Raw genomic sequence first — 22,177 nt, 5'->3', positions numbered from 1 at the left:
AGATTTTTTTATTTATTTTTTTTTGTAATTGAGCAACTTTTTATCTGTTAATTCTTTGATCGGAACATTTTGCGTTTACACAATCAGATCATTGAATAAAATGGTCAGGATCACACACCGAATGTTACCTCTTTGGTTACATATGAGCGTCTAAAGAGTGTTTTCAAAAGGTCGGAACCCTGGTTCTGTCTTCTGTGTTTTGCCGCAGCGTGTTTATTCAGTGACGTACCCTTAAGAGACATTATCAAAATTGTTCTAGGTGGAAAAGCAGCAGGCTGACCTGGGAATAGGCTTCCCTCCGATCCTGTTAAACTGGTTCAGCCTGGCAACAAAATACTGTAATTGTCCCAGCATGTTTAATAGGCCCTTTCTCTTTACAAGTGAAGTGTGCAGCAGTTTTGCTGGTCACTCCTTCTAATCTTTAAAATGCACTAAAAGCAGGGATACTTTGCTGGACCAAAACATTAGTGTATTTTTATGAGCCCCTTTTACCCCTTTAACATACAACAAAGGTCCAAAGAAATGTTTAAGATGCAGTAAATCAACAAGCATGTAGTCTTTAAATAAACATTTCAAATTGACAAACCTGTTTTGACTTTTAACTTCAATTCTGGTATTAAAAGTTTTTTTTTTTTTTAACTATTTAATTTTTTTTTTTAAATATTTGATTTTTTTTTTTTTATAGAAATTATTAATACTAACAGGGTGGTACCGTGGGGGTGTGAATGGTAAAAAAAACAGTGCTGCATCCTCACGATTAAAGTATATAGAGACTTATATGCCCTTCCCTACCCTTACCCCTCCACATGCTTTACACGGCTTTCTTTCCGGAATTTAGGATAATATGCTCTTTATAAATATATATTTGGGTTTAAGAGCATTACTTTAAAGATACATTTTGTAATAAAAGTTTTTTTTTAACTATTTAATTGTTTTTTTTTTAATATTTAATTATTTTTTTTATAGAAATTATTAATAATAACAGGGTGGTACCGTGGGTGTGAATGGTAAAAAAAACAGTGCTGCATCCTCACGATTAAAGTATATAGAGACTTATATGCCCTTCCCTACCCTTACCCCTCCACATGCTTTACACAGCTTTATTTCCGGAATTTAGGATAATATGCTCTTTATAAATATATATATTTGGGTTTAAGAGCGTTACTTTAAAGATACATTTTGTAATAAAAGTTTTTTTTTAACTATTTAATTTTTTTTTTTAATATTTAATTTTTTTTTAATTTTTTTATAGAAATTATTAATAATAACAGGGTGGTACCGTGGATGTATGAATGGTAAAAAAAAGTGGCGCATCCTCACGATTAAAGTATATAGAGACTTATATGCCCTTCCCTACCCTTACCCCTCCACATGCTTTACACGGCTTTCTTTCCGGAATTTAGGATAATATGCTCTTTATAAATATATATTTGGGTTTAAGAGCGTTACTTTAAAGATACATTTTGTAATAAAAGTTTTTTTTTAACTATTTAATTTTTTTTTTTTTTAATATTTAATTTTTTTTTATTTTTTTATAGAAATTATTAATAATAACAGGGTGGTACCGTGGATGTATGAATGGTAAAAAAAAGTGGCGCATCCTCACGATTAAAGTATATAGAGACGTATATGCCCTTCCCTACCCTTACCCCTCCATATGCTTTACACAGCTTTCTTTCCGGAATTTAGGATAATATGCTCTTTATAAATATATATTTGGGTTTAAGAGTATTACTTTAAAGATGCATTTTGTAATTTTCCTGCAACATGTTGAGGTTTCCTGTTTTACATTGTATTCATTTATTTTCAATAAAATCTTTTATGGGGGGAAAAAAAAAGTATATAGAGACAAAGTGGGAAATATGGACTTTGAAGGCACAGAAATTAAAAAAGTACAAACTTTATTGATAACAATTTATATAAAAACACGTGTATACATGATAAACATTACAATATAGACAACACAAATTATTATTTAAATGGATTAAATAATCATTTGTGTCTTCTATATTGTAAGGTTTATTATGTATAGATGTGTTTTTATTTAAATTATTAATAAAATGTGTACTTTTTCTAATATTTGTGCCTTTAAAGTCTAAATTTCCCACTTTGGGTTTGATTTACTAAAACTAGGGAGTGCAAAATGGGGTGCAACTCTGCATAGAAACCAATCAGCTTACAGGTTTTATTGTCAAAGCTTAAATGAACGAGCTGAAGGTAGAAGCTGATTGGCTACCATGCACAGCTGCACCAAATTTTGCACTGTCCAGTCTTCAACCCCAGCAATAAATCAACCCCTTTGTGTTTATTTATTTAATTATTTTTTATAACTTTAGATTCCTCAGTTTTCATTTTACAACTCAGATTTTGAAGCTGGTATAAAGTGTATATTATATAAACTTCCTAATATTTTTTTGTAACTTTATTTTTATAACTTTGAAGCTGGTATAAAGTGTATATTATTTTAAATTTCCTAATATTTTTTTTTATAACTTTAATTAGGTATGGAAGGATACTCAGATTTTTAAGCTGGTATACAATAAAGTGTAAATCATATACATTTCCTAATCATAGATATGCAGACTGGTTCCTGACTGTACATGCTTCGTAAAGATTTTTTCAAACTTTTTTTTTAACTTCTGTCAGGTAAAACTGAAATATATTTTTCCCAGGACTTCTAATTTTTATAAAAAAAAAAAAAAAAAAAATCAGTCGTTCTATATGACATCAATAGATTGGATCAGATAACAAAGTGAAAATTTTAAAATTAAAAAAATAAAATCTTACACACGCATTTGCATGTTGTATGGACCAAGAGTAGAGATGTGATTTTTTCAAATTTTTTTTTAACTTCTGTCAGATAAAACTGAAATATATTTTTCCCAGGACATCTCATTTTTATTAAAAAAAAATAAAAATCAGGCGTTCTATGACATCAATAGGTTGGATCAGATAACAAAGTGAACATTTTAAAATTAAAAAAATAAAATCTTAAGCCCCGTACACACGTACCGATTGTCGGACGTAAATATTCGGCCGACGACCGATCGGCCGATTGTAGGCTTGTTAGTATGATGCTTCCGACAGCCAACAGCCGATAGCGCATTTTCGGCCGAACAGAATCTGTCGTGCAAGCATTAAAATTTTTGTTGGCCAACACCAGAACGGCCGATTGTTCGCCAGTCAGTACAGATTTCGGCCGACAGACAGCAGATTAGCAAGACTGGGCATGCTCAGAGAAGAAAAAAGACAAGGAAAGTTAACCATCACATGACATCACTTCTGCAGTCGGCTGTTGTTGGCCGACAAAATTCGTGTGCAGTCTTTTGCACTTTTTATACAGACAAGACAGCCCTCAGACAAAAGACGGCCGATCGTTCGGCCGACGATCGGTACGTGTGTACGAGGCTTTACACATGCATTTGCATGTTGTATGGACTAATGGGCCATACACACTATAAGATTTTCTTAAGACTTTTTCCTTCAGACTTACCAAAACCATATAATATGAGGTCAAACCTAAACACTTTCAATTTGTATGCAATCTGGCAGGCCCTTGCACTACATAGAAAAGGTAAATCTGAAGGAAAACGTCTTCAGAAAATCTTATAGTGTGTATGGCCCATTATAGAGTAGAGATGTGTTGAAAAATATCCTATGCTGCCCTTGGCTTTAGGACTAACGGACCAAAATTTGACCACACATACCAGTAAAATAGGGCTACCTATTAGAAGCCTAGCTCTTTAAATATAATTTAATATTAGATCATGCAAAACTATATGCATATCAATGCAGAAATATAGTAATATAACTGGTATCAATCTCACGCCAACGGAATTATGTCAATTTGATTCTGTTATATAAAATACGATAATAAGTTGAATGTCAAAATAATGATTTCATGAACAAGCCATTCATCAGTACAGCACAGCAAAGAAAAATCCTGAAACCTGAGCTCAGCTATTTCCTGGCTGTAATAAATTAATTTAATATTGAAATATTTCAGTTAAACATAAACATTTAGCATACTTTAATTTCCATATAAATAAATTCTGACCATCCTTATTCAACAACTTACAATCTTAAAATACTCCACCGGGTGTACTCAACAGAGCACACATGGTTGAATTTTATTTTAAAAATGTGTAGCAGAAAACAAATTGGCCTAAAATGTTACATTTTTGCTTTTTAATTTTTTTTTTTGAGAATTTTTATATAAAAGAATGTGAAAAATATTCCATTCATGAATAGAAAATTTAAAATGTTTAAGAAACAAAGATATTTAAAAAAAAAAAGAAAGAGAGACCAGATTGCACAAAAAAGTTCATTTTATTTTTAGTATTCACCTTCATTGAATGGGAGGATAGCATACAATTTTTTACAGACAATATATAAACATGGTGTACAGAATCAACAATAACTTAAGGTCACTAATCAAAACAATGTAAAAAAAAATACTGTATAATTTTATGCGGCTACCGATACAAAATAATTTATTTCTGGGCCCCAGATATAAACTGCAGGCTGGCAAGATATTGCACTATTCAGTTACTCTTGTATCAGTAATATTTTCCTGTACCCCACCCACCCCTTAAAAAAAAAAAAAAAAAAATAGATATATATAAAAAAAAAAAAAAAAAAAAAGGTACAAAATAATGTACAGCTTGTACCATTAAGCATTAACCCTCTATACAGCCAAATGATCAGAATAAATTCTGTATTAATCGTTTGGCTGTTAAGAGTTTAAAGAAATTTTAAAGGACCACATTTTAACATTGGGCACAAACCCCAGCAAGCCTTTTTTTTTTTATTTTTTAAATCTGATCTAATTTCAACCGTCACACGTAAATCAACTAAGCCTGTCCCCTTGACCTTTTTTTTATTTTTTAAGCCTTTTTCTAATCTGAGTTGGCCCCTAAATACATCGTTTATTGAAATGACTGCAATTTATATTTGTCTTATATAATTGCCAAGGCTGGAATGTTCATTACAAAAAAAAATTTTTGTACATCTGCCATTAGATACATGATTTAGTTCACTGTCTATAGCTATATTTTTCCTCCACCCAGGTTTGCTCTCTTTATTTAAATATATACATAATGACATTATGTTAAGTTGTTAACAGTAGAATGCTTGGGAACGGGGGGGTGGGTAAGCATTTAATACGTTACACGGTCACATTATTACATTTTTAAAACAAAAACATTTGGTCTTTGGTGATCATACATGTTTTCAGTGACATGCCATGTGTAGGTTTTTTTTCAGCGCTGGCTTCATATAACGCCAGAATTGAATTCTTTGCCTTTTAAGTCAACTACTTTTAGTGCCAGAATCGGGCTTTGCTAGCAAAGTTTGGTTGTTAGTTACAAAGACAGTGAAAGCGTTCCTGGATTTCATCTTGCTCGCCCAAAGAGCTAACAGTCTTACAGTAAAACAAAGAAGCCATCTTGAATTATGCTAGCTAGGTTTAGAGACTTTTTTTTTTTTTATAGATTTGAGGAAAGCACATTGTATTGTAAGACAACCTGGTATGTGCACTCAAAGAATGTCGAGAAACGAAGCCAATGAGCATCTAAAAAAAAAAAAAAAAGCCTCAAAACCTTAAAACCAGGTGCAATCACTTAAAAAGAACCACATTAAATAATTTTCAATGTTTGCTTTCATGGTCTCTTATTCTAAGACCTCTTCACCGACAGCCTTCCAGCAGCAGAAGGGGTTAAACTCAGGTCAAGCATGTTGTGGTGGTCTAGTCCAAGAAGGGTGGCAACACAAAAAAAAAAAAAGAGTAAAGCTTACAGGCCAGATGACCTCATGACAGGCCAGAAACGCAATAAAAAAAAAAAAAAAAAACATCAGGAGCAAAAAATAAATATTTTTTTTCTTTTAAAATTAAGCATTATAATTTTAATATTTTTAATATATAAAGTCGTCCATTTGAAATGAGTCTGCAGTACAAATCCAGCATCATCTATCACTGGGTCCTTTTCACCCACAAGAGACGGTTAACATATTTACAATATTCACAGTAATAATAAAAAAAAAAAAAAAAAAGATAAAAGCCCGCTATGTCCACCTTTTTTTTTTTTTTTACCTTCACTGTGAGTTGGTCAGTGGAAAACAGATTATTTATTTTTCTTTTTTTTTTTTTTCAATTTCCAGTCCGGAGGGAGGAAAGTGCTTATATAGTCCCACCAAAAAGGTCCTGCTTGAGTCCAGTGCAAAGGCCTATCTGATGCAACAGACGAGGTGCAAGACACTTCTCCATTGTCTTCCTGGAGGACTCGGGCGCCAAAAACCAAGGCAATGCCCACATGCTCTCGAGTTCAAGTCTGCAGAAGTCTCTATTTTTATCCCATTGCTGTTACCATGCTGGATGGGTGTGGGTGCCCAAAGGACAGGCTAGAGGAAGGGTGGATAGGGGTCGGCGTCTGCAAAATGTGGCTGGAGTGGCTAAAAGGAGGCAAGTGACCCATGGGCCCCATGTGACTGGCCAGGGCTGCCGCGCTGAAAGGAGAAGACTTCTCCTGCATGCACTTGGAAAGTTCCTCAAAACATTCTGAGCCTTTCTTGTTTTTCTTGGACTTGTTGGACATTTTCCTATTCCTGGTCTGAATTCCTTCCTTTTTCATGGTCAGGGGCCTATTCACCTGTAACAAAATACAAGTACATCATGAACTGGCTAATCTAAAACATGTTCGGAGCATGTGAATCCCCTGCAGAACTGATGTCAGAGCTGTTCTCCGAAAGAACAATACATAGAAAAAACAGTTTGAGGGCAGAGGAGCATGCAGCTACATTCTTTATTAAAACAAAGTAAAAATATCATGGCCTATGTACGTAAAACTTGTGCAGTGACAACACATTATATTGCTTTTCCTTTGCAGAGCTGCTAGATATTGAGTTAGTCTTAGTGTTAGTACTCCATACTACATTTAAATCACTTATGATCTGTGCCTTTACTGTATATAACTTCTAAGGGTCCATGCACAAAAATCGCTGCTCCTAGGAGTTTAGCGTTTTGCCTGTAGAAGCAACTAATATTATCCTAATTGTCAGGGCTTTTTTTCAGCAGGAACGCGGGGGAACGCATTTCCGGCACCTCTAGCACTGAATGTATTTTATAGCAAGGAGTGCTGGGGTGTGCCTGAAGGTCTATCGATGCTGGCGGCTGGGGGATCTATTGTCGATAGTTGGGATCTATCTTTGTGTAGGGGTCTACTGTTGCCAGGTATGTCTATTGTGGCTGGTGGGGGGGGTCTTATGTTGCTAGGGGGCATAGGTGTGCGCAGCCTATTGCATTAGGGTGTGCACCCCAAATGTATTAAAACATGGATGGTGTTAGTAGGGCAGTGGACTTGTCAGTAGGGCAGAGGTTGGCATCAGTAGGGCAGAGGTTGGTGTCAGCAGGGCAGTGGACTTGTCAGTAGGGCAGAGTTTGGCATCAGTAGGGCAGAGGTTGGTGTCAGTAGGGCAGAGGGGGCAGAGGTTGGCATCAGTAGGGCAGTGAACTTGTCAGTAGGGCAGAGGTTGGTGTCAGTAGGGTAGTGGACAGTGTTTAGTAGATTTTTATTTTTGTACAATTGTTTTTGAAGTCCCGTTGGGGGGCTTTGGTGAAATATCAGCATGGGGAATCTGCGCCGCACAGGGTGATTAGGGTGTGCCCGGGCACACCCAGCACACCCCCTGCGCACGCCTATGCTAGGGGGTAAAATGTTGCTGGGAGAGGTTTATTGTTGCTGGCTGTTGGAGGGTCTATTGATGCTAGCTACTGGGAAATCTTTTGTTGCTGATGGGGGTCTATTGTTGCTAGGGTGGTATTTTGTTGTGGGGGTCTATTGCTGCAGGAGAGTCTATTGTTGCTGGAGGGGGTCTACTGTTGCTGGGGTCTATCAAATTCCATACAAAATACTTAGTAGCACAAAATGATACTTTGTTCTGCATTCTCTAAAAGGGGCTGTACTGGAAGGTGGGTAGGGGGTGAAACCTGCTTAAAGGTGGGTAGGGGGCAAAGACGAAGGGTGACTCAGAAGGTGACAGTTCCTATACCTATTCTCTGAGAAAAAAAGCCCTGCTAATTGTCCATGCACATTAGAATAATTAGAGGCATATTTTCAGCTCAGTGTTTAGAGGCAGAAAAAAAACTCCTCTGTTTTGCATTTTTGAGAGTGGTTTTCTAGAAAAAAAAACCCTAAAAGCTGCTAAACGCTTGTGTAAAAAAAAAAAAAAAACTCAAAATATAATTTTTTTTTTCTGACTAAAGCGTTTATTTTAAGCCAATGTGCAATGACCCTAAAAGTGTGCCTGTTGCATACACCTGGTGGCCATTCTTGATGGAAAAAGTTCCCCTAGCCTGTGAGGCGTTAAGCCTCGAAAATGTACGTCTATCCTACTTGCATGTTTATTACGCATTGTAACTATCCACTTGTTGGCTCTGTTTGTCCTACTGAATATTAATAAAAACTTTAGTAAAAGGAAAAGTTCTCCATGCATAAAATGTTTCAGAGCCAAGTAAAGCCACACATCTAAGTTTGGATTAACCCCAAAACACTGCTTACACCAGGCTTTCTCAACCAGGGTTCCATTGATTCCTCCAGAGGTTGCTAGGGGTTCTTTGAGCATTGAGCAATTTCTGCCCCTCAAATAAGTTCCCACTGACACCATTGATCTTTTTAGCTATCTCTAGAGCCCATTCAGACTAGCGCGACACAACGTTGGGGGGCGACCTGTGAAGTCGCGTGCACCGCGACTTCGGCGCGACTTGCAGAGACTTCACATAATGAAAGTCTATGCAAGTCGCCTCCAGGTCACCCCAAAGTAGTACAGGACCCTTTTTCTAAGTCGGAGTGACTAGTGTCGCTCCTATTAGAACGGGTCCTGTGCTAATCAATGCACCGCGACCGAGCACGACTTGTCAGGCTGACAAGTCACGCTAATGTGAATGGGCTCTAAACATTTCAGAGCAAAGTAAAGCCACATATCTAAGTTTAGCATTGGATTAACCCCAAAACACTGCTTACACCAGGGTTTCTCAAGCAAGGTTCCATGGATTCCACCAGAGGTTGCTAGGGGTTCCTTGAGCAATTACTGACTCTCAGATAAGTTCCCACTGACACCATTGATCTTTTTAGCTATCTCTAAGGGGGGAAATTCTTCCCAATGGCCACAAGTGTAAGGAGCATTCTCCCAACTGACTATCACACTAATGTATCATGAGTTGTAGATTTAGTCATTTTTAACATGGGTTTCCCGGGACCGGAAAGTTATTTCAAGGGTACCTCTGTGTTGGAAAGGTTGAGAAAAGCTGGCTTGCACTGCCTGAATGAAACAGATACTCTTCAAATAATTAGCCCAACATGATAACTCACTGTTTGTCTACACTCACTTCTTATTTCTCCTAGGCCTCCAAGGAGAACGTCTCAGAACTTGAGTTCCTTGCTCTTCCCAGGCATTGTTGGGAGGAACTAGGACATCTTCTGAGTTTTTTTTATTATTTAATTTATGTTTACAAAAAATGCAGGTAGAAAAGTGGAATTGATGTAGGGAGCTCCACGATAGGTATGAGAAAGCCCATAAATATACAGCTTTCCCGTGTCCACCCATAATTGAAAATTTGACCCTTACTGGGGCCAACACTTAACTACTCATGTAAATGAGATTTGATCCACCAAGTTGGCATTTAACTTGTAATTGAATAAGTAATATCTGCTTTGGGCAGGCCATAGTAATTGTAGTACAAAGCTGACACATTTTTACTATAACAGCCTGAGTATCATGAGTTGTAGATTTAGTCATTTTTAACATGGGTTCCCTGAGACCGGAAAGTTATTTCAAGGGTACTTCTGTGTTGGAAAGGTTGGGGAAAGCTAGATTTCCCTGTCTAAATGCAACAGGTACTCTTCAAATAATTAGTCCAACATGATAACTCACGGCTTGTCTACACTCGCTCCTTATTTCTCCTACGCCTCCAAGGAGAACATCTCAGAACTCGAGTTCCTTGCTCTTCCCAGGCATGGTTGGGAGGAACTAGGACATCTTCTGAATTTTTTATTATTTAATTTATGTTTACAAAAAATGCAGAGTGGGATTGGAGTAAGGAGTTCCATTATAGCTATAAGAAGGCCCATAAATATACAGCTTTCCCGTGTCAAGACTCCACCCATAATTAAAAATTTGACCCTTACTGGGGCCAACACTTAACTACTCATGTAAATGAGATTTGATCCACCAAGTTGGCATTTGACTTGTAATTGAATAAGTAATATCTGTTTTGGCCAGGCCATAGTAATTGTAGTACAAAGCTGTCACCAATTTACTGTAACATGAGTTGCATAATAATTATATCCCAATGTTGTTTAACTAAGAGCCTGAGCACAAAGAAATTAGTATACATGCAATGGTAAAGGCACATTTCATTATCCATTTATTTTCCAATTGCATGCATTTTTTAAGATTTTTTTGGGCAGCAGAACATTATGTAGACTGTACCAAATATAGTAGGGATAAATTCATACTGCGTTAAACAGTTCTAAAAAAAAAATAAAAAATCCTACGTAGGAGGTCTAAGCCAGTTATTGAAGGGTTAAATGATTAACTTCCAACAAATTGAAAGAGAAGCAGAGAATGTGTGGCCATTGTCTGCCCATCTCCCTTCGGTGTCATAGAGATGTAGAAGCCAAGCTATCCGCATTGTAAAGCCATATTGGATGGGGCATTGCTATGCTAGAGGGTGAATGGTGGTGGTGGGGGGGATATCCCCCCAGGGGAAACACCCAAAAGAAACCAATCCTATTCAGTTCCTACCAAGCCAAGCTTAGACATGACGTTCAGGAAATGGCCAGGGCAACTTACATTGTGTAGCTTGTAGTACAATCCGCAGGCATTACACACTGGGTCTCCGTTAGCATTGCGTCGCCATAAGGTCGTTGTGGTCGTCTGGCAGTTTGCGCAACAGGTGCCTGCTCTTCTTGCTGCTGACTGTGGAGAGACAGATCAATATAGGTCATTCATGTCCACCGATGGCAGAACAATTACACATTTAATTAAGGAAGAGGTGAACAATAGACTGGGAAAATAACACCAGTTTTCAGAAAACCGACCACCTTTCCCGTGAAAGCAGTTTTTCCTTAAGAAGTCACACATAATAAAAAATGTGATTATTTTTCATGGCGAGTTTTATTTTGAAATGTGTTTCCTAAATGTCAATAAATGGGTTCTTAAAAACATTTTTTTTGGGCAACACTGAAATCTGCATCCCATGAATGTGAGCGTATGGCATTGGAGTGCCATTTAGAATGGACGGCTATGTACTGCAATGCATATATGCAACGCCTTAGAATGCGTTACGTCAACGAGCGGTAACACGAGCGCATACGTGCGCACCTTCTACCCGTCCCTACTTTACAGAATCCAACCTTTTACAGAGCTGTCACAAAATCTTTACAATTTCATTTGCTGAGCATTGCTTATGTGCACCTTAAGAGACATGGACACTGCAACTAAGCGAGCATGAATGATATAAACAGAATTCCAACTGCAATGGAACTACTTCTTCCCTGAGTGCCATGTAATGCCGGGCTTGCTCTCAGTTGGAGAATTTTTTTTTCCAGAGGCTGGCTACAAATTCCACAACTGCTTGACCGCTGAACTGCTACACACATCCTAAAGTACTGATTGTACATGAAAATCACTCAAGAATTCTGACCTCAGGAGTGATCTGTTGTAATGGGGATCAACATGATAACTGCAAAGGGGTTAAGTACTGAATATCCTGATGCCAGTTCATAGTAGACCTATTCAGAAAATTGTGGTATGTTTGAAGAGGACGCCACTTTGCTGCTATATGCCCTCATTCACATTAAATGCGGCTTTGAAATTGTGCGCCTTTATCTGAAATCGCAAAATTTTGAAACTGCATGTCAGTGCAACTTCAGGTGCGACTTTGAAGACATCAGTAAAGTTCATATTCCCATCGCACACCTTCCTGGATATAGGCACATCTATTGTGGGTGCTGAAGCTGGACACTGGATCTATCAGAGGTACATACATATTCGCCAGCACACCATGGATCTTGCAAAAGCAGTCCAAAATCTTTTTATTGCAGAAAGGATCACATCAAAAACAGTGCAACGTTTCGGAGTCACGCAGGACCCCCTTCGTCAGGCAAGGTCCATGGTGTGCGTGCGAATGTGTATGTACCTTTGAAGACATCAGTGTGGCTTTACGCACAGATATCTATGCAAGTCACACCCAAGATACCCCAAAAGGGATCCTATTTTTTCATATCGATGCGGCACCGCAAAGTCGGCGTCACATCGAATTGAACAGTGCCATTGCTGGCAATAGGGTGCAAGTTGTCATACGATTTGACCTGTCAAATTGCTTTACAAGTTGCTCCAATGTGAATGAGGGTTTAATAGACATCCTTAAATAAACACAATAAGATATCCCATTTCACAATTGTGTGTATATGTACATGTGATATGGGGCTGCAAAATTGGTGTAATGGGGTGTGTAATTTATTAGACATAATATCCTCTCAGTACAGGGGGCTAGTAAAAAAAATAATTTTAGAGCCCAAAAACATTGAAGGGGTTCCATAAAATGGCACAAGGTCTCTTAAGTGGGGTACGCGCTATAAGAAAATTGTCCGAAAATCTTCGTAGATCGTACGATTTTCGGCTAGTGTTTACACAACTTTCAGCAGCCAATTCCGACATTCTTAACGGAAAAAAACAGAGGGACAAACTCCAAAATTTTCATTGTCCGTACTAAGCACTACCAATTTTCATTAAATGTGTATGCAATACGCCCGCAAAAAATCAGATACGAAAGACCGCGCATGATCGGAAGTTGCTGACGACCCGGACGTTCATCAATAAAAAACACAAATGGATAATCCGTATCCATATTAGTTGCACTAATATGAACTGAGCTCTCACTCACTCTCTCTCTCTATCTATCTATCTATCTCTATCCACACATACAGTGTACAGTACAGGGGATATATAAAGTCTATACACCAATGTTGAAATTTCAGAATACAGAAACCACAGGGGTGTGTAAACTTTTTATATCCACTGTATTTCTGTGTGTATATCAATTAATTAATATACACTATGCGTATACACTGTTCTGTGCAATCTCTCTATTTATATATATATATACAGAAGTCACGACACATCAACAAGATGGATCTCAAAGGCGTGGCCTCGGGATCACATGTATACGTACTTACATCACACTCTACGATCAATCGTCCCAAGAAAAAAAAGAGATCGGACGAGAAATTTTGTGCAACATTATGCACTGTCAAATAAAAACGGTTATGACCGATGAGCAAGAGCTAGAAAAATTGGACGATATTTTGTCCGATTTTCAGTAAGTGTGTACGAGCCTTGAGCATTGACAAGCACAATAGTGGACCATACACATTAGGGGATCATCTTTAAATCTACCAACAACTTTATAGTGCAAGTGCCTTCCTAACTGGGTACAACTGAATAGGTTGTTTAGGAAGGTCATGTTATGCAGTTTAGGTAAGGCCTCGTTTACACAGTCGTAAAAAACTTTCTTTTTTTTTTTTTTTTACAGATCTGAACGCAGATGCGTAAACATGTGTTACGTTCAGAACTTTAGTACAAAATCCAAAAATCTGCATCTCAGGGCATGTGCATTACACACATAACTTTGAAAAAGAGAACAGGGATTTTTTTATGCATTAAAAAAGGGATCTATTTACTAATCATTTAGGTAGGAACTGTTGTCCCTTTCCTAAAGATCAGTCAATTTTTATGATCATGTTATGTCTGTTAGGCGAATAAGGTCTACATATGTTGCAGTGAGATTGTACAAGCAAACTGTAACTTGTAGGGACAGATTTAAATATACCCCCATGCCCCTATCCAGAGATCTTCAGTTGCAACATGCAAATCTTGCATGCTTTGTTTTGCCTTCTGTTCACCTCTCTGAAACAGACTGGTTGTCAGGGAAATCCTATAGACCTATACTGGGCCAACAACTAGTTTGCAGTACAAATGTCAGCACAGGAACCCAATTCTGCAATGATAAGACTCTGGATCCAAAGTATGTGCGATGCACATCATTGCACACCTGGGTGCAGAGCTCTTGCCATCCTGGCTTTCTTCAAGGAGAGATCATTTCTGATTGGTTGCTGTGGCTTACGGCACTTAGCACACAATGGGGGGATTTATTAAAACTGGTGCACACAGAATCTGGTGCAGCTGTGCATAGTAACCAATCAGCATCTAACCTTTGCTTGTTCAATTAAATTTTGACAACAAAACCTAGAAACTGATTGGTTACTGTGCACAGCTGCACCAGATTCTGTGTGCACCACTTTTTAGTAAATCTCCCCCATTGCATACAGTTCTAAACTTGATGAAATGTTTGTTTCCCAGTTTTGCTTATCTTGAATTCTCTATTTTTTTTTTTTTTAAATTCATGAAAATTAAAGATAATTGGTGGCTGCTAGAGGCAACACAGGTCATATACATTTTTTTTTTTTTAAATGGGGACCTAACATCAGGAAAGCGCTTTTATCATATTTATGCACACAATGGGGGATTTATTAAATCTGGTGCAGCTGTACATAGTAACCAGTCAGCATCTAACTTCAGCTTGTTCAAATAAGTTTTGACAATAAAACCTGGAAGCTAATTGGTTACTGTGCACAGCTGCACCAGATTCTGTGTGCACCACTTTTAGTAAATCTCCGCCATTGCATACATCTCTAAACTTGATGAAATGTTTGTTTGCCAATTTTGTTTTTCCTTCATTTTAATTCTCTATTTTTTTTTTAATGCATGAAAATGAAAGATGATTGGTAATTGCTAGAAGCAACACATGTCACACACATTTATTTAAAAAATCTCCTCCATTGCATACATTGCTAAACTTGATGACATGTTTGTTTCCCAATTTTGCTTTTCCTAAATTCTCTATTCTTTTTAATTGCATGTAAATAAAAGATGATTGGTAATTGCTAGAAGCATAGCGTCACATACATTTATTTTGAAAAAAATCTCCCCCATTGCATACATTTCTAAATTTGATGACATGTTTGTTTCCCAATTTTGCTTTTCCTAAATTCTCTATTTATTTTATTTTTTTTTTAAATGCATGAAAATGAAAGATGATTGGTAATTGCTAGAAGCAACACAGGTCACACACATTTATTAAAAAAAAATAAAATAAATAGGGACCCAACATTAGGAAAGCACCCTTATTATATATATGCAAGACACATGTTGCACAAATAGAGGGGGTCCAAAGCTGGCACCAAACTGGCTTTATATTTTACATAATATATACACTGCTCCCGCCAGCATTGTCCTTTATATCTAAAATATGATGATGATGAAATGTTTGTTTCCCAATTTTGCTTTACCTAAATTCTCTACTTTTTTTTTTTTTAAATGCATGAAAATGAGGGATGATTGGTAATTGCTAGAGGCAACACAGGTCACACACATTTATTTAAAAAAGAAATGGGGATCCAACATTAGGAAAGCGCCCTTATCATATATATACAAGACACATGTTGCACAAATAGAAGGGGGGGGGGGGTCAAATCTCGCATCAAACTGGCTTTATATTTTATATAATATATACACTGCTCCCCCCAGCATTGCCCTATATATCTAAAATATGATGATGATGATGATGAAATGTTTGTTTCCCAATTTTGCTTTTCCTAAATCCCCCCCCCCCCCCAATTGCATACTTGTCTAAGCTTGATGACATTTTTGTTTCCCAATTTTGCTTTTCCTAAATTCTCTATTTTTTTTTTTTTTAAATGCATGAAAATGGAGGATGGTTGGTAATTGCTAGAGGCAACACAGGTCACACACATTTATTTAAAAAAAAATTAGGGACCCAACATCAGGAAAGCGTCCTTATCATATATATGCAAGACACATGTTGCACAAATAGAGGGGGGCGGGGGTCAAAGCTTGCATCAAACTGGCTTTATATTTTATATAATATATACACCGCTCCCCCCAGCATTGTCCTTTATATCTAAAATATGACATTAAATTGTGACTAGGGGGGGTTGTCTGTAAGGAAAGGATGTGCTCCATCATTTCAAAGTCCTTAATAATTTGTTTTTTCAAGCTTCTTAACAATGCCCCCACCAGGGATTCCAGCCTACTAAGCTTGAAAGTCAATTAGCCAGAGAAGAGCTGTTCTCCAGCAAGGTGACTCAGAGGAATTCCCCTTCCACATGAGCAAGTCCCACATATTTCTCTAAGAATTCCAACTGCCACTCTATCCCAGCCAGTGTTGCAACAGTTAATCAGACTGCTCCCTTTCCAAGAAAACAAAGCCTTGCTGCTATATACAAAAAAAAAAAAAAAATCCATTATAATTCTTAACCTCAGCAGCAATATTTGCAAAGTATTGGACATTCGAAAACAGCCCAGCCTCGCCTAGGGTAAACTCTAATTTTTTTTTTTTCTTTTTTTATGTCCGGAAACAGAGGGCCTAGGTTTCCTTATCAGCCCAGTGCAGATATCCGGATAGGAAACTTGTAGCATGAGATCAGATGTTGCCATTACAACAAAGAGAAAAGGTCCTGAATACAAAGTGTAGGTGACTCCATGGAAAATGAATAGCTTATAAAAAAAAATCCATGGATTGTCTGAGTGGTGCAGAAAAAAAAGGGAGAGAGAAAGAAAAAAAAAATACTTCGCACAATTTGTAGACTACACAAGTGAAATGACTCCATGTCCTTTAGAAAGACCCATTAAGCCTGGGGTGGTTCCCCTGATTTATTAGGCTGATAAAAAAAGGGACTTTTTGTTGCTATTAGGTCAGTCAGGAGCCTTTGCAGTCAGCCCAAGCCTGAGTTTGCTAATTGTTTCGCAATTGGATCGCATCTGTCTGCGATATTCGCATGCTATGTGCGTTAATCTGAATGATATTTCCGTTAATCTGTATCAGAGAAAATAGTTTAGCAGATGTGGATCTGTCAATTGCAGAGCTCGGGGCATGCTGGAACTTGTAGTTCCCCATCAGCCTTTAAAATAAGCATGACCTGCTGATCACACTACAGTAACCTATAGCCGCTAATTAGATTTCTGGCTTGTGATGGTTTACTGCCCTTTGCTGTAGACTTTAAGTATTTAAAGGGGGGTGCTATATTTGCCCCCCAGGGCAATAAACAAAATGCTTGACCGTTTATTAGGTATTTGCCCTGGAGGGGGAAGCTTAAGTCAGTTACCCGTTTTCTTTAGCCCTAGATTTGGGAGGAACAACAAACTTTTCGTGTTGCAGGTAGTCTCACTATTTACTGGAAGTGACCCCCCAGCAAAGGTCAGTGCAAGGCTGTATGAGCAATGTAAAGACTGCTGTATGTCACCAGGTCTGATGAATTGGAAGATGTCAAATCTCTGCATGGCTTACTGAAAACAAACACATCAATCTTGGATATGGGAAGAGCTGATCCGTGATTAATCCCCTTTAGGTCAATTACTGGCATCAGCCAGAACCGACCAGAATCATACAGTGGTCTCCCATGCAGCTCTGCAGGTATATAGGATCATTGGTGCACAACAAGTACAAATCCAAAATTAACCAGGATAATTTATACAATAAGCTTGTATAGACTGTCAGTTCTGCAGCCCAAAAACTACACCACCAAACCTGTGCATGTAGACCGGTCTGCATGAAATGCTATATGTATAGACTGTCAGCTCTGCAGCCCAAAAACTACACCACTAAATCTGTGCATGTAGACTACATGAAAGGCTATCTGTATAAATAGACTGTCAGCTCCGCAGCCCAAAAACTACACCACCAAACCTGTGTATGTAGACGGGTCTGCATGAAATGCTATCTGTATAAATAGACTGTCAGCTTTGCAGCAAAAAAATTGCACCACCAAATTTGTGCATGTAGACTGATCTGCATGAAATGCTATCTGTATAAATAGACTGTCAGCTCTGCAGCCCAAAAACTATACGCCACCAAACCTGTGCATGTAGTACATGAAATGCTATCTGTATAAATAGACTGTCAGCTCTGCAGCCCAAAAACTACACCACCAAACCTGTGCATGTACACTGCTCTGCATGAAATGCTATCTGTATAAATAGACTGTCAGCTTTGCAGCCCAAAAAGTGCACCACCAAACTTGTGCATGTAGACTGGTTTGCATGAAATGCTATCTGTATAGCTAGACTGTCAGCTCTGCAGCCTACAAACTACACCACAAAACCTGTGCACGTGGACTGGTCTGCATGAAATGCTATTGCAGCCTAAAATCTACACCACCAAACATGTGCATGTAGACTGGTCTGCATGACATGCTATCTGTATAAATAGACTGTCAGCTTTGCAGCCTAAAAAATGCACCACCAAACCTGTGCATGTAGACTGATCTGCATGAAATGCTATCTGTATAGCTAGACTGTAAGCTCTGCAGCCTACAAACTACACCACCTATCCTGTGCATGTAGACTAGTTTGCATGAAATGGGAGCTATAGGAACTACTGTAATTAATAGAAGACAGGTCACCTATACCCTTTTCTGTCCAATTCAATACAAGAGGAATTAGAGGGCCCTGCTCATTAGAGCTTACAATCTAGGACATAAGCTCTACATTTAAAAGGATAATACAAGCCCAAATAGAACAAGCAGACGAATATGGACCAGGTTTTTCAATTCCTTTAGTAAATCAGCCCTAACACATCACAAGAAAAAAGCTGCTAGCTCTGCTGACTAACACTGGCACATGTCTCTAACATTTTACAGACCACATTTAGCCCAAAAAAAAAAAAAAAAAAACAATATCATATTGCTTATCACCCCTTAAAACAGATTACTAGCTCTGCAGTCAAGTGATTTAAAGGACCATATTCCTATATGGTACTGAAAATTATATGGATTACACCGCAAGCAATGGCATTGTCCCTGTCCCTTGCCATTACTTAAAGTAGATTACTAGCTGTGCAAACAAGATTCTTAATTGAGTAAATTATGGTATTGTCCCTGGCCCTTGCCATTCCTGAAAATAGATTGCTAGCTCTGCAGCCAAGTGATTTAAAGGACCATGTCCCTAAACTATACTCAAATTATCTGGACCAGGTTCAGTCACATAGCAAGCTATGGCATTGTCCCTGACCCTTGCCATTCCTGAAAATAGATTGCTAGCTCTGCAGCCAGGTGATTTAAAGGACCATGTCCATAAGCTATACTCAAACTATCTGGACCAGGTTCAGCCACATAGCAAGGTATGATATTCACCTGTCCCTTGTCATTTTATAAACTAGATTGCTAGCTTTGCACACAAGATGCTCACTGGAATAAATTATGATATTGTCCCTGTCTCTTGCCATTCCCAAAAATAGACTGCTAGCTCTGAAGCCAAGTGATTTAAAGGACCATGTCCATAAACTATACTCAAATTATTTGGACCAGGTTCAGCCACATATGACATTCACCTGTCCCTTGTCCTTTTATAAACTAGATTTCTAGCTTCGCACACAAGATACTCACTGGAATAAATTATGATATTGTCCCTGTCCCTTGCCATTCCAAAAAAATAGACTGCTAGCTCTGCAGCCAAATGATTTAAAGGACCATGTCCATAAACTATACTCAAATTATCTGAACCAGGTTCAGCCACATATGACATTCACCTGTCCCTTGTCCTTTAATAAACTAGATTTCTAGCTTCACACACAAGATGCTCACTGGAATAAATTATGATATGGTCTCTGTCCCTTGCCATTCCCAAAAATAGACTGCTAGCTCTGAAGCCAAATGATTTAAAGGACCATGTTCCTAGACTGTTCTAAAAACTATCTGGACCAGTTTTAGCCAGATAGCAAGCTATGACATTGTATGACAAGTAGATTGCTAACTCTGCAGCCAAGTGGTTTAAAGGACCATATTCTTAAAATGTACTGAAAATGTTCTGGATTAGGTTCAGCCACATAGCAAGCTATGGCATTGCCCTGGCTATTAGCATTCCTTAAAGTAGATTGCTAGCTTTGCAGACAAGATCTTCAATTGGGTAATAAAAGGAGTTAAGTGCTGCTTTTTATTTTATTTTATTTATTTTAGTCAATAGACAATTGTTTTAGAACAATGTTATTTATAGTCAATAAAAAAGGCAAATATAACAGAAAATGAATAGTAAATGAAAGGAGCCCCTGTCCCCACCCCAATGCCTGGCACCTACCAGTCGCCGTTTCGGTTTAATAAGTGGTCGGTTTTGACCGTTCATTTTGTGGTAGAGCCCGCAGGCGTTACAGAGGTAGTGGCCGGTCCCGTCTCTCCTCCACAGTGGGGTGGCTGTAGCTCCACAGTTGACACACTCTCTCCCTTCTAAATGGAAACACGAAGAAACCGGATTTCTTTCTTTAAAAACAAATTCACAATATTTTTGCACTGTCCTTCACAAACACATAAAAAATCGCACACATTACAGCATTCTACAGTATACCCGACCTGCGACATTTCATTTTAGGCGCAACATTGATTTGGTTGCCAGACATTTGCACATCACAGACAGGTAAACACTAGAAACCCAGATTTATTTTGTTTTAATTAGCCTTTAAACCCACGATATGCCAGAAAACATCCGTATTTTTCATATACTACAGTATATTCTATTTATGTTTCTTTTTATCTGTTACATCTCCTTTCATTTGTGACATTTCTAGTAAATAGCATTGTAACAATATATTAACAAAAGTGAAAGTTGCAACGTTCAGATCAATCTGATGTTAGGATGTGATATTTGCAAGCTCTGTGGGGTGCAATCATTTGCAGTTTGGTTTTTATTTATTAATGCCATTTTTTTTATTTTTATGGAGTGTTCTTGAAAAATAAAAGACCCAGAAGACCCAGCAATGCTCATTGTATTCCAGTTAAGGAATTTTGAAAGCAGAATGCTGCAGACAAGTAAGTGTCCACCCTCTGCCCTGATCTGGAGGCAGGAAGCAGGACTGGAGGGCTTAAATTTCTACAAAAACAATCAATCAGTCACGAATTTTTCTTTTGTGTTCATGCAGTAGTCATTTTTTTACACGCAAGTATTTGTGTAAACTGCGACCCATGCAATGTGGGGAAATCTCTTCAAGCCAACTCAGAGGTAAAGTATTGCATTCATTTCTCTGAATCTGAACAGGAAAGGTGGTGCAATACCTGAAAGTGTGAGATTTTTTTTTTTTTTTTACTTTTTAAAAAATATATATAAATGTCCTTTCAAAAATATACTTTCAGCATTTTAGCAATTTAAAATGTATTCTTTTTCAAATTTAAAAAATGCAGTATGTTCATTAATAGTTTTTTTTTTTTTTTTTTTAGTTAATTAATTTTAACTATACTGCACAAAGCTGGTTACATCTCAAAACATACAAATTGTACCTGTTTTGATCATTTAAAATGCAAAGGTTCGCCCACAGCCCCACCTTACTAAACGTGTTGGGAATCTTCACATAATAAATGTGGCTATTCACTTCAATTAGCCAATCAGGTGAGAAAAAAAAAAAAAAAACATTCCTGTTTAAATATTTAATCTGCACATGATTGGATCATTGAGGTTACACAATATTGTGAAGATTTTACACTCCATCGTTATAATTGCTATTATTATTACTACTACTATTAATACTGCTACTACTACTATTTTAAATATATAAATAGTATATAATATAATATAATACTGTGTGCCCTTAAGACTAGTACATAAAGATAATAATAATTTTATATATACCTATATATATATATATATAGATATATATATATATATATAGATATAGATATAGATATAGATATATATAGATATATATATCTATATCTATATCTATATCTATATATATATATATATATCTATATATATATATATAGGTATATATAAAATTATTATTATCTTTATGTACTAGTCTTAAGGGCACACAGTATTATATTATATTATATACTATTTATATATTTAAAATAGTAGTAGTAGCAGTATTAATAGTAGTAGTAATAATAATAGCAATTATAACGATGGAGTGTAAAATCTTCACAATATTGTGTAACCTCAATGATCCAATCATGTGCAGATTAAATATTTAAACAGGAATGTTTTTTTTTTTTTTTTCTCACCTGATTGGCTAATTGAAGTGAATAGCCACATTTATTATGTGAAGATTCCCCAACAC

General features: G+C 37.2%; 1 protein-coding gene across 1 annotated transcript; it reads right to left on the bottom strand.

The window, feature by feature from the left end:
• Window positions 1–4,819: 4,819 nt before the first annotated feature.
• Window positions 4,820–20,518, bottom strand: GATA2 (GATA binding protein 2). Its single transcript, XM_082266434.1, has 3 exons — window positions 20,209–20,518; window positions 10,849–10,974; window positions 4,820–6,647 (listed from the first exon to the last, which is right to left on the bottom strand). The coding sequence occupies exons 1-3, from the start codon at window positions 20,251–20,253 to the stop codon at window positions 6,348–6,350; spliced, it is 471 nt and encodes a 156-aa protein (XP_082122560.1). The 5' UTR covers window positions 20,254–20,518; the 3' UTR covers window positions 4,820–6,347.
• Window positions 20,519–22,177: the final 1,659 nt, after the last annotated feature.

The sequence above is a fragment of the Pelophylax lessonae genome, assembly GCF_965119305.1.
Source record: "Pelophylax lessonae genome assembly, chromosome: 8".
NCBI lineage: Eukaryota > Metazoa > Chordata > Amphibia > Anura > Ranidae > Pelophylax > Pelophylax lessonae.
Note: the sequence above shows the minus strand (reverse complement) of the source record. Positions and strands in the feature narration are given on the sequence as shown.

Bases quoted from the DNA above. Each gene is read 5' to 3' on its own strand.
- GATA2 (XM_082266434.1), bottom strand. From the start codon at position 20,253: ATGAACGGTCAAAACCGACCACTTATTAAACCGAAACGGCGACTG. The intron at 10,975-20,208 runs GTAGGTGCCAGG...GTCTCTCCACAG, and splicing joins TTAAACCGAAACGGCGACTG to TCAGCAGCAAGAAGAGCAGG. The intron at 6,648-10,848 runs GTAAGTTGCCCT...ATTTTGTTACAG, and splicing joins TGTACTACAAGCTACACAAT to GTGAATAGGCCCCTGACCAT.